Source organism: Diaphorina citri, unplaced genomic scaffold (genome assembly GCF_000475195.1).
Source record: "Diaphorina citri unplaced genomic scaffold, Diaci psyllid genome assembly version 1.1 scaffold3223, whole genome shotgun sequence".
NCBI lineage: Eukaryota > Metazoa > Arthropoda > Insecta > Hemiptera > Psyllidae > Diaphorina > Diaphorina citri.
The window spans coordinates 15,614-28,131 of NW_007380634.1; the positions used below are offsets into that span (position 1 = coordinate 15,614).

At 35.6% G+C, this 12,518-nt stretch overlaps 1 protein-coding gene and 3 long non-coding RNA genes across 4 annotated transcripts in view; all 4 read right to left on the reverse strand.

Annotated features, from left to right (window-relative positions):
- Positions 1–2,972: 2,972 nt before the first annotated feature.
- LOC113471892 lies at positions 2,973–4,160 on the reverse strand. Its single transcript, XR_003394419.1, has 2 exons — positions 3,704–4,160; positions 2,973–3,505 (listed from the first exon to the last, which is right to left on the reverse strand). It is a non-coding gene; the product is annotated as an uncharacterized LOC113471892 (long non-coding RNA).
- A 55-nt stretch (positions 4,161–4,215) lies between these two features.
- On the reverse strand, positions 4,216–4,596 carry LOC113471894. Its single transcript, XR_003394421.1, has 2 exons — positions 4,540–4,596; positions 4,216–4,445 (listed from the first exon to the last, which is right to left on the reverse strand). It is a non-coding gene; the product is annotated as an uncharacterized LOC113471894 (long non-coding RNA).
- Positions 4,597–7,676: 3,080 nt separating this feature from the next.
- Positions 7,677–8,964, reverse strand: LOC113471893. The gene is made up of 2 exons (XR_003394420.1): positions 8,789–8,964; positions 7,677–8,419 (listed from the first exon to the last, which is right to left on the reverse strand). It is a non-coding gene; the product is annotated as an uncharacterized LOC113471893 (long non-coding RNA).
- Positions 8,965–9,319: 355 nt separating this feature from the next.
- Positions 9,320–12,518, reverse strand: part of LOC103520102 (RNA pseudouridylate synthase domain-containing protein 2-like) — a 7,529-nt gene continuing 4,330 nt past the window's right edge. Inside the window, exons 2-3 of the mRNA XM_008485201.3 lie at positions 10,383–10,636; positions 9,320–9,509 (exon numbers count right to left, since the gene is read on the reverse strand). Of these exons, the coding sequence (XP_008483423.2) occupies positions 9,438–9,509; positions 10,383–10,636 (326 nt within the window). The 3' untranslated portion in view covers positions 9,320–9,437. The remainder of the gene's footprint in view (positions 9,510–10,382; positions 10,637–12,518) is intronic.

Consider the following 12,518-nt stretch of genomic DNA (forward strand, 5'->3'; position numbering starts at 1 on the left):
TGTAACACTACACATGTGTTTACAACATGTAGAACTACATGGAGTAGAGTCTAACATATTGAGTTGTATGCCAGCTCTAGTAATTTGTATGTTGTAGTATGCCCACAGGCTATTTCATGTGGAATGCCCTCAGAGAACTCTCAACAGACGCAGTGTACAGGGTGTTTCACTTCAGTGGTGTAGTGGTTGTCACGGATCAATACTAAAATCCAAGTTTTGAATTGCATAGGGTTTTGATGTACGATCTAATTTGGATCCGTGTCAAAAATACATGGGTTAAATACCTAGCTCTATGAGTTTACACAGTAAATTTGTCGAGATAAAAGTGAATAGGACAATTAAACGAGTGGACACTTGAGTGGAAGTTTAATGCCTCAGACATTCCCTCTAAGCTCTAACTAACCCTTCTACAGTTCTACCTAAACCTAAACTCTTGATCTCTTTCGATTGGTTGAATGGTTGATGGGGGTTTATCCTCCGTTCGGCGACAAACTAGCTGTCTTCTCACATTCATCTCAACCAGCCTGAATGTCTGAGTGAGCTGCGACGCCATCATATAGAGGAATTACTTTAAAAATCTTGAGATGTCCACTCAAAATATTTGCGAAACGCGAAAATGCAATGTGGGAGTTGCTTTCGGGAACATGCCATTTGCGGATAACTGAAAAAAATCATTCAATCTTATAGAGAATCTAGAGTTAATGTTAATGTGGATTCTCAAAGAATCAATAATACTGAGCCATCGCATCGTGATGCAATGTGGGAGTTGCTTTCAGGAACATGCCATTGCGGATAAGTGAAAAAAATCATTCAATCTTATAGAGAATCTAGAGTTAATGTTAATGTGGATTCTCAAAGAATCAATAATACTGAGCTATCGCATCGTGAGTAAGGTTTCATCAATGAAGATATTGATACTATACTACAAACTATAGACCTACCATTTACCAGAACCATTACATGGTGTTCCTCAAGAATTGTGGAATCTCGACATTAGTACCAAGAATTTGACTCGAAATCTCGGAAATCAGATCAAATGGGGATCTTAATCTGTGTCCACACATAGTCGATGGCCGTCGATCGATGTCGGCTGAAACCGTACACTACCTCGACAGCATAGATTCAACTCGTTGATCGACGGGCGGGGTTTAGACTATGTAGAGCCTTGTTCTACAAAACTACAAAACCGTTTACTAGTAATTCACTGATAATCCGAATCCGAACAGAACTATCTACACTTTTTCAATCTTAAAAATACATAGATCCATTACTCAAATGTAATGTATCACTCACCATCACTCAAATATAAAATTTAAACTCCCAACAAAATCATCAATTAGGGGAAAATAGGTATATTAATAATAATAATTTTGCAAGGCCCTAACTTTTTTGTCACTACTTATTCTGAGTTAATTAGGGTTAGGTAGAAAAAAATTGACAAACTACAATTAAAACTTTAGTTGATTTATGAGTAAAACTGAAATTTCTAATTTATCAGATTTTTTAATACTCAAAAAATAAATATGAAAATTTTTCCTGAATCGAACAGAATTGAAAGTAAAAAATTGTATAATGAAATAAAAAGCAGAAAATTTCAACAGAACGAAAAAAGGAAAGAAAGTAAAAAAGAAAGAAAGAAAAAAACTGTGAAAAAAGAAGATACTTACATAAAATTAAGAGTAAAAGAACATTCATTATTTTATTTCATTTAAACTAAAAAAATCTGATTTAAAGTTTATGGGTAAATTTAAATTTTATTTTTGTCTGATAAATTTTAAACTTTGTCTCACATGGTCGTTGATCAACTGCATATTAACCCACACCCGAAGAAGGAAAAAAATCGACAAGTCTCCTGATTACAGATATACCTCTTCTGTGTAAACGATGTAAGAAGTTAGAAGACCAAGTGACCAACAAACTGAGGTCCAAGTTTTAATTCGACAGTAAAATTTCCTTTTTACTCCTTTAAGATTGTTTGTTTGTCTGATTTCGACCTCCAAAGGTCTGTCTGATTTTGACTCAGCTCACTCATTCACACACTGATCGCTCTATCTCCAGAACCCCAACACCTAGAAAGTCGAAATTTGGTAGGAATATTCCTGATATGTTCTGGATGTGCAATCAGAGAGGATTTTGCCAAAATCTAAACCGATCTTGACCGTGGCGAAGCACGGGCAATCTGCTAGTTGAGGTTATGTGTGTCCTAACCTTAAATGTAAAAATTTTGAGTTAAAACTTGAACCCATTTTGTTCGGCCACTAGAACTGAAGAGGTTCTTAGATAGTAGATAGTATTTTGACATATCAGTGTGTTATCAACTTTATATCGTAGGTATAATGTATATTTTATCAGTGAAGTCTTAAAGTAGGTAATTCGGTCTTTTCTGCTTCTTTCTCCTCCTCCCCCTCCTCCTCTTTTCATGCAATTCCCACTATAAAAGAAATCGGGAAAATTAATAGTCAAGTCTACTCGTAAAGAAGAAGGCATCATTAATTAAAATGAAAAAATGCTCTCAATGCCGATTAAATTAAGTTCTCAAACATTATAGCCAGCCTAATTAGCTCAGTTGGTAGTGCGTCTGCCTTGTAAGCGCTAGGCCGCGGGTTCAATTCCCGCCCGGGGCGGATTTTATCCTGATGGGATAATGTTCGTCGAGCTCACTGAAGCATCAATTCCAAAAATCTGATTGGACGAAATTTGTTTCAGTCTGACGTGAGAGCGAGAATTTTTGTTCATGAAATGGGTTGTTATTACTGTTTGTCCCAAATCTACAACTCTTCTAACTGGAATAGCGAATATACCGATGTAGGCACTTAGTCTTTGGAGACCATTTGAAAAGCTGGTTTTAATTCTAGCTAAACAGTAATGTGATAACAGTACTTCATATTTGTAACCCCAGGTAGATAATATTTCAGCATTAGGTAGTTTGTATTCTGAAAAACAAAATTGGTCGGAAGAAAATAAACAATACATTTTTTTGAAAAATGTATGTACTCTATTAATTTATTATATTTACATTTTGCACAAAACATCTAAAACTCGATTTTTTGGGGGGAACTCATGATACTTTTTTAACTCTACAACAAAAACGTTCTTGAAGACAAAAAAGAAAATAAATTACTACACTACGTAACATGAAAGATTCAAGAAACTCAACAGAAAAACTGTCCAATCGTAACTATGAGGTAAGGGTGTGATACCAAAGTCAAGTTTTGCTTAGTTTACCAAAGTGGACCATATCTGGCCAAGCCTTTGTAAATTTTGCTGAACGACCTGATTTTCACTGACTGACGGTCTAGATAAAATAACTATTTGTTACTGCTCGCTGCTTTCTGGTTTCAATAGATTCTTGAAAGGAATTCTTCTAGAGCTTGTTCATTTTCTTTCACAAGATTTGTGATCCAATATACTAATCAGATATTGGATTCCATCGCGATGTGTTTCAAAAGCTTCAAAATCAACGGAAAAAGATGAACAATTGGACAGTTTTGTAAACCCTACTTACCTAAGAAAAAAATAAATAACACTTTCTGGTTTCAATAGATTCTTGAAAGGAATTCTTCTAGAGCTTGTTCATTTTCTATCACAAGATTTGTGATCCAATATACTAGTCAGATATTGGATTCCATCGCGAAGTGTTTCAAAAGCTTCAAAATCAACGGAAAAAGATGAACAATTGGACAGTTTTGTAAACCCTACTTACCTAAGAAAAAAATAAATAACCTGAAAAATAACTAACATAATTAACAAAAAAGAGAAATAAACAATCCATAAGACATTGAACAAAATATTTTCAGACCAACTAGAAACTAATGAAAAAAACATGTACAAATATCTTAGAATATAAAAATGGAAATTACCAATATCTCTGAGAGCTCTAGAATTATACGAATGAGGCAACATACAGATTTTCAGACCAAAAGATTCCAGGCTTGAAATAGTTTGGTCGATAGAGGCTGTATTTTAACATTCCATTAGCCCGAACTCTTGACTGAAATGACTTGCAAAAAACATTTATTCATAGTTGAATGATAAATCCATGGTCAATAAGGCAAGGGGATGTACATTGCATGTAAAAATGATTTGGTGAACTTACTACCTATCTATATCATGTGATCGCAATTCATTCAGCGAGAGTATAGGCATACAGTGTATCTAACCATTGAAAGCGCAATGACAGAAGGAAAAACATTTGTTCATAGTTGAATGATAAATCCATGGTCAATAAGGCAAGGGGACGTACATTGCATGTAAAAATGATTTGGTGAACTTACTATCTATCTACCTATCTATATCATGTGATCGCAATTCATTCAGCGAGAGTATAGGCATACAGTGTATCTAACCATTGAAAGCGCAATGACAGAAGACTTTTCTCGCATATTGAGAAAGATAAAATACAAATCCGACAGGTAACGAGATTGGTTTTCCCAATATCGTACAACCTGTCGAACAAAAATTCGCTATAAAAATATAAATATTTCTTATGATACAAATTTCTACATTTGGTTTCTATTGCTTTTCCCAATATCGTACGACCTGTCGAACAAAAATTCGCTATAAAAATATAAATATTTCTTATGATACAAATTTCTACATTTGGTTTCAACAAAAATGAAATGAAAGAAAAAACATCGTTTTATTTTCCTTTTCTTTCTGTAAGTAAAAGTGATCTTTTTACACCCAATAAAAATCTGTCGTAAAATTTTCCTTTCGTTTCGTTTTCCCCTCTTGTGTCTTGTCAGATTTGAAAATGGGGAGGCTGGAAAATGGTGTAAGTCTTGGGAGGACTTTTGAAGATTTGAGACTGCGGGATGGACATGCTATTGCACAAAATGGTAATTTTCTTTACAGATTGCAGTAATTGGGTTTTATTATTAAGAAATATGACTTTTGAAATTTCCACAACTTTTCGACTTTTAAATGCTTAGGTATTTAATTTACTTAATTTAATTTATATTACAAATAAAGGGTACAGCAATATAAGATTTTTTTATCTAGGTATTTCTTTTTCATAAGGCGATTTAACATTTTAGACGCTTGTTTGCTTGTTGATTTGTTTGTTTGTACCTATGTCTGTTTCTTTTATCTTTTTTTTCTCTTTTTTTTTACTTCTTTATCGATTTTTTCAAAAAATTTCTTCTAATTTCCTGCTGATTTGACTCACCTTTGTTATTGTTAGGCGAGGCTCGCTCGTCCTCGTTGACATAGTCCTCCACTGATTTCAGCAGGGTAAAATTTCCCTTCCGATTTCCTTTCGTTTCGTTTTCCCCTCTTGTGTCTTGTCAGATTTGAAAATGGGGAGACTGGAAAATGGTGTAAGTCTTGGGAGGACTTTTGAAGATTTGACTGCGGGATGGACATGCTATTGCACAAAATGGTAATTTTCTTTACAGATTGCAGCAATTGGGTTTTATTATTACGAAATATGACTTTTGAAATTTCCACAACTTTTCGACTTTTAAATGCTTAGGTATTTAATTTACTTAATTTAAATTATATTACAAATAAAGGGTACAGCAATATAAGATTTTTTTATCTAGGTATTTCTTTTCCATAAGGCGTTTTAACATATTTAGACGCTTGTTTGCTTGTTGATTTGTTTGTTTGTTTGTACCTAAGTCTGTTTCTTTTTCTTTTTTTTTCTCTTTTTTTACTTCTTTATCGAATTTGGTTTCTAAAATCATAATGCAAAACTTCGTAATTTGAATGTTAAGTTTAAACTCTACAAATTGAATTTCATTTTATTCCCGGGGTAAGGTAAATGATTTTAGAAAAACTTTAAAAAGCCTAAGGGAAAAGTTCTGCCACAGCCATTATTTGATAAGAAATAATGAAAAACATTTGATGCTAAATCACTACAGGATAAAGGAAAAACTACAACACTAACAAATATCACTACATTGGGAAAGGAAAGAGATAATTAGATCTAGAAAGTTATTGAGGTGGCAGTCCCGAAAATTTAGTCCAATTTTTGTAATTCGGTTCCTAAACACCTGGAACCACAAATCTCGTAACTAACGCCATGAAGCTAGAAGGTACTAAGTGAGAGAACTAAAAGAGATCAAACTACACTGTAATTTTTAAAATAAAATGCTAGGGTCAAAAAAATCTTCGGTAAAATTTATCAAATCGGCGCAAACGACCTACAATCCGTAGTGTTCGCCCCCCTTATTTGATTTTTCGGTGAACAATGGACTGATTAAGTATTGACGTGAAATTGGGCACACAATGTGAGTGATTATCTAATTAATTAATTGAAAGTTCATTAATAACTTTCATCAACGTAAACATTTATTACATAGTTTTTGGCCAAAATTACAGTGAACAATGGACTGATTAAGTATTGACGTGAAATTGGGCACACAATTTGAGTGATTATCTAATTAATTAATTGAAAGTTCATTAATAACTTTCATCAACGTAAACATTTATTACATAGTTTTTGGCCAAAATTACGTCATACTTGTGTGGTCCATTGATGAAAATAGCGAACTAGCTGAGTATACAATGTTTTATTTTCTACCTTCTTTATACTGAGATTGCAATACAACATCTAATCGCGAAAACATTAATAGTTAAACCCTGTTTATTTAAATTTTAGAAAAAATAAATTGAGGAAAATGAAGTATTTATTGACATATCACCATCAAATGTGCTTCCCTTGGTACTGTATTCCTGGGCTTTTGGCAAAGGACTTAAATATAATTTAAGAAATTAATTTTAATAAAATTTCTCAATTCCTATTTCAATATGGACCATCCAAAGGATCTAAATTCAGAAAACCAAAGTCAACTATTGGTCTGTATCGCAAATGACACATAACTGCAAAATTTCCCTTTACAAAATCGAGTTTCAAAGTTTAATGGTGATATGTCGAACATGGTTAATTTAGAAAAAAAGATAAAACATGAAGCTCTAGACTCAATTTTTTGAAATGGATTTCAAAAATAACATTACATGGTGTTCCTCAAGAATTGTGGAATCTCGACATTAGTACCAAGAATTTGACTCGAAATCTCGGAAATCAGATCAAATGGGGATCTTAATCTGTGTCCACACATAGTCGATGGCCGTCGATCGATGTCGGCTGAAACCGTACACTACCTCGACAGCATAGATTCAACTCGTTGATCGACGGGCGGGGTTTAGACTATGTGTGGACAACACAGCTTTACGAAATTCCCATACGCCTACTTCCTTGTTAGCCTAGTAACTTCTAGTAAGTAGATTGAATGCACCTCATTATTTTGATTTAGTTTTCCCAATGATGCACTTTTTCTTCATAAAGTTCTTTAATATTGGCGTCTCTTGTGATTGGTTCTGAGTTTGCTGCCTTCCTCTGTATGGTTTTTTCTCTTTGTCTTAACATGGCTGACAGCGTCTAAGATTAACTTCCTGAATTATCCTCCAATAACCTCCAGTGAAAGAGTAAAACTTTATTGAACCCTCTTCTAATTGAATTCAACTACTAGTGTAGATTCCAGATTGTACCAGGTCCATAGCGGTAGTACTTACTAGTCAGCCTATACACTCGTGTGGCAATGGTATAACTTTCACTCGAGACCGGGGAAGTGGTTTAGCCCATGACGTGTTCTCCAATATGTTTGACTAGATAACTAGCTGACCAGTGGCGACCGGCACTAGAAGGTCCTTGGGATCAAGCCCCGGAATGTTTTTTTATTAGCAAAAGCAGCTGATTTAAATAGTATAGGTGAAGATTTAGCAAAGATGGAATTATTGGTGTTCATACATTAATGCTATCAGCTATCACATGCAGATATTAGTAGGGACATTGGAATGAACAACGCATATGGTTTACTCAATTTTACAATAGATGGAAATAAAATGATATTTTGGTTTATGTTTTGAATCAAATTTCAAAAGTCTTTGTAGGGATGAAGGAATTTCAAATGAATAACTTATTGAGTTTTATTTACGTCTTTTATCGTAATCAATATGCTGTCATTGAGTAAATCATAATACATTATGTACTAAATGGTTTTAAATTATCTTTTTCGTGTTAGTATTTTATCACAGAACTTGACAATATCTACAGATTTCAGTTGTTTCGGATTTTTGTCATCTTTTGTAAGCCCAAAACCTTTGTCCAACATTGGTCAACATAATTTAGAACTTCAAGCGCAATAAATACTCGTATGTATGTCGAAGACAAAATGTCTCATGTATTGTGAAGTGAAATAAGCAAAAGGCTTTACTTTGCAAAAAAAATTAAAAATGAATCTCTAACGCTCAAAACGTCAATGCTGTGGTAATGTACACACAACAAAACGATTTCACATAATCTGGTCAAAAGTATGACATCACACACTTGCTAAAAATAACCTAAAATTGATCTATGAAAATCAGAAATCGATCTGAAAGCTGCCTATGATATAGGAGTCATTTGATATCAAACCTAACACAGTTGTTTCGGATTTTTGTCATCTTTTGTAAGCCTAAAACCTTTGTCCAACATTGGTCAACATAATTTAGAACCTCAAGCGCAATAAATACTCGTATGTATATATTATGTCGAAGACAAAATGTCTCATGTATTGTGAAGTGAAATAAGCAAAAGGCTTTACTTTGCAAAAAAATTAAAAATGAATCTCTAACGCTCAAAACGTCAATGCTGTGGTAATGTACACACAACAAAACGATTTCACATAATCTGGTCAAAAGTATGACATCACACACTTGCTAAAAAATAACCTAAAATTGATCTATGAAAATCAGAAATCGATCTAAAAGCTGCCTATGATATAGGAGTCATTTGATATCAAACCTAACACATTGTGCTAATGTCAAGTAATGTTTTGCCAAGTTGGAACTAGGCAAAACATAATTGTTAGGATGGTGCATCTCGCAATTTTGCATAAATGGAGATATAAATATGCGACTTTGCATTTGGGTGTACCACAAGGATACATGATGGGACCCGCGTCTCAATACGTGACCCCCGGGCCCACTAATGTCAAGTAATGTTTTGCCAAGTTGGAACTTGGCAAAACCTAATTGTTAGGATGGTGCATCTCGCAATTTTGCATATGGAGATATAAATATGCGACTTTGCATTTGGGTGTACCACAAGGATACATGTGAACTAGGCAAAACCTAATTGTTAGGATGGTGCATCTCGCAATTTTGCATATGGAGATATAAATATGCGACTTTGCATCTGGGTGTACCACAAGGATACATGATGGGACCCGCGTCTCAATACGGGACCCCCGGGGCATTAGTAGGCGACATGGCAGCGGCCCAAGTCAGATTATTGTCAGTGGTTCAGAGGTGGGTGAGGGAGGGGCTGTGTCCCCGGGGCATTAGTAGGCGACATGGCAGCGGCCCAAGTCAGATTATTGTCAGTGGTTCAGAGGTGGGTGAGGGAGGGGCTGTGTTGAGACCCGACTGTCAACACGGGCCAGGGGCGTTTATCAATCGTCTGACTCCATCCAGTCCACTTTGGCCCACTCCGGTAGTTCGGTCTGGTAGCCCCATCCTGGTCCCTGAAAATCGAGAGAAAACGAGTTTTAGCGAGTTGCCGTACCAACAAAGTGGCGCGACGCTCTTATATTGCATCGGATTTTCAACGAAAGTTTTAACGTCGCGCAATCGAATGAAACTCAGTAGTGGGTCCCTGAAAATTGAGAGAAAACGAGTTTTAGCGGGTTGCAGTACCAACAAAGTGGCGCGACGCTCTTATATTGCATCGGATTTTCAACGAAAGTTTTAACGTCGCGCAATCGAATGAAACTCAGTAGTCTTTACACTAAACAGTCATGTACTTACAATTTTTCATAATTTTTCGTCAATGAAGAATAGATCAAAATGTTGTCTTTAGATTTATCGTTTCAAAATCAAAGAGAGAAGGAAGACAGGATGGGAGAAATCCAGCTGTTCCGACAACGAACATTATTCGTTCAGGATAAAATCTGCCCCGGGCAGGAATAGAACCCGCGGCCTAGCGCTTTTCCGACAACGAACATTATTCGTTCAGGATAAAATCTGCCCCGGGCAGGAATAGAACCCGCGGCCTAGCGCTTACAAGGCAGACGCGCTACCAACTAAGCTAATTAGGCTGACAAAAGGGGATATTTACAAGACAAACATTTCAACATAAACTCGAATTCCGGGATATGACTGTCCATCTTTGTCATTTAGGGGAAATATTGAGGATATCAAAACACTTAGTTCAGAAGCTGTTGCCTGGCTACAGAGTTTACCTCTATAAGTCGATAGAAGTGTTATTATTTCTTTTGTTTTTGTTAAATGTTCCTTTGTTCTGTATTCTATGTATATCCTTTGAAAAAATAAAACGTCCATACGATAAATAAAATAAAAGGAAGAACATGAACCTGTAAGAAACGAACTCTTCTCACCTTATATTTCCAGGCATGTAAGTACATGACGAGGTCCTTGGGTTTGGGGTCCCGGTATTTCACCTTACACTCGTAACAGTGCGGATCAGTAGATAACTTGTCCGGGTCATAGCTCAGGTCCGGTGATTCCTGGCCTGTCTGAGTCGCCACTGTGACCTTGGACAGAGGAGGAGGGGGAGAATGCACCCCACCCCCGCCTCCGCCACTCACCATATCACAGGAAGAAGAAGAGGGAGACGACTCACGACTGACTCCTGGAAGGGGGAGAAAAGAGGGAAAAATTAATTAAAGTGGGATTTTTTTTCTTTCGATTATCCCGTAAGCTTTTTTTAAGAGGTTTGATAGGGGGAACTGTAACTGCTCAGAAGGTCTGATCGTCCCGAAATCGAAGAGAGAAGGGGAAATCCAGCCATATCCCTTTAGGTTTAGGACAAAGTTCGCCCCTGGCGGGAAGTGAACTGGCGAATATCTCAACTCTTATTGGCTGGCTGAGCTAGTTGACTTTTCCTAACCTCCCTCTGGGACAAGGGTAGGGGAAATCCAGCCATATCCCTTTAGGTTTAGGACAAAGTTCGCCCCTGGCGGGAAGTGAACTGGCGAATATCTCAACTCTTATTGGGTGTGATACCAAAGTCAAGTTTTGTTTAGTTTACCAAAGTGGACCATATCTGGCCAAGCCTTTGTAAATTTTGCTGAACGACCTGATTTTCACTGACTGACGGTCTAGATAAAATAACTATTTGTTACTGCTCGCTACTTTCTGGTTTCAATAGATTCTTGAAAGGAATTCTTCTAGAGCTTGTTCATTTTCTATCACAAGATTTGTGATCCAATATACTAGTCAGATATTGGATTCCATCGCGAAGTGTTTCAAAAGCTTCAAAATCAACGGAAAAAGATGAACAATTGGACAGTTTTGTAAACCCTACTTACCTAAGAAAAAAATAAATAACCTGAAAAATAACTAACATAATTAACAAAAAAGAGAAATAAACAATCCATAAGACATTGAACAAAATATTTTCAGACCAACTAGAAACTAATGAAAAAAACATGTACAAATATCTTAGAATATAAAAATGGAAATTACCAATATCTCTAAGAGCTCTAGGATTATACGAATGAGGCAACATACAGATTTTCAGACCAAAAGATTCCAGGCTTGAAATAGTTTGGTCGATAGAGGCTGTATTTTAACATTCCATTAGCCCGAACTCTTGACTGAAATGACTTGCGAAAAACATTTGTTCATAGTTGAATGATAAATCCATGGTCAATAAGGCAAGGGGACGTACATTGCATGTAAAAATGATTTGGTGAACTTACTATCTATCTACCTATCTATATCATGTGATCGCAATTCATTCAGCGAGAGTATAGGCATACAGTGTATCTAACCATTGAAAGCGCAATGACAGAAGACTTTTCTCGCATATTGAGAAAGATAAAATACAAATCCGACAGGTAACGAGTATTGCTTTTCCCAATATCGTACGACCTGTCGAACAAAAATTCGCTATAAAAATATAAATATTTCTTATGATACAAATTTCTACATTTGGTTTCTAAAATCATAATGCAAAACTTCGTAATTTGAATGTTAAGTTTAAACTCTACAAATTGAATTTCATTTTATTCCCGGGGTAAGGTAAATGATTTTAGAAAAACTTTAAAAAGCCTAAGGGAAAAGTTCTGCCACAGCCATTATTTGATAAGAAATAATGAAAAACATTTGATGCTAAATCACTACAGGATAAAGGAAAAACTACAACACTAACAAATATCACTACATTGGGAAAGGAAAGAGATAATTAGATCTAGAAAGTTATTGAGGTGGCAGTCCCGAAAATTTAGTCCAATTTTTGTAATTCGGTTCCTAAACACCTGGAACCACAAATCTCGTAACTAACGCCATGAAGCTAGAAGGTACTAAGTGAGAGAACTAAAAGAGATCAAACTACACTGTAATTTTTAAAATAAAATGCTAGGGTCAAAAAAATCTTCGGTAAAATTTATCAAATCGGCGCAAACGACCTACAATCCGTAGTGTTCGCCCCCCTTATTTGATTTTTCAGTGAACAATGGACTGATTAAGTATTGACGTGAAATTGGGCACACAATTTGAGTGATTATCTA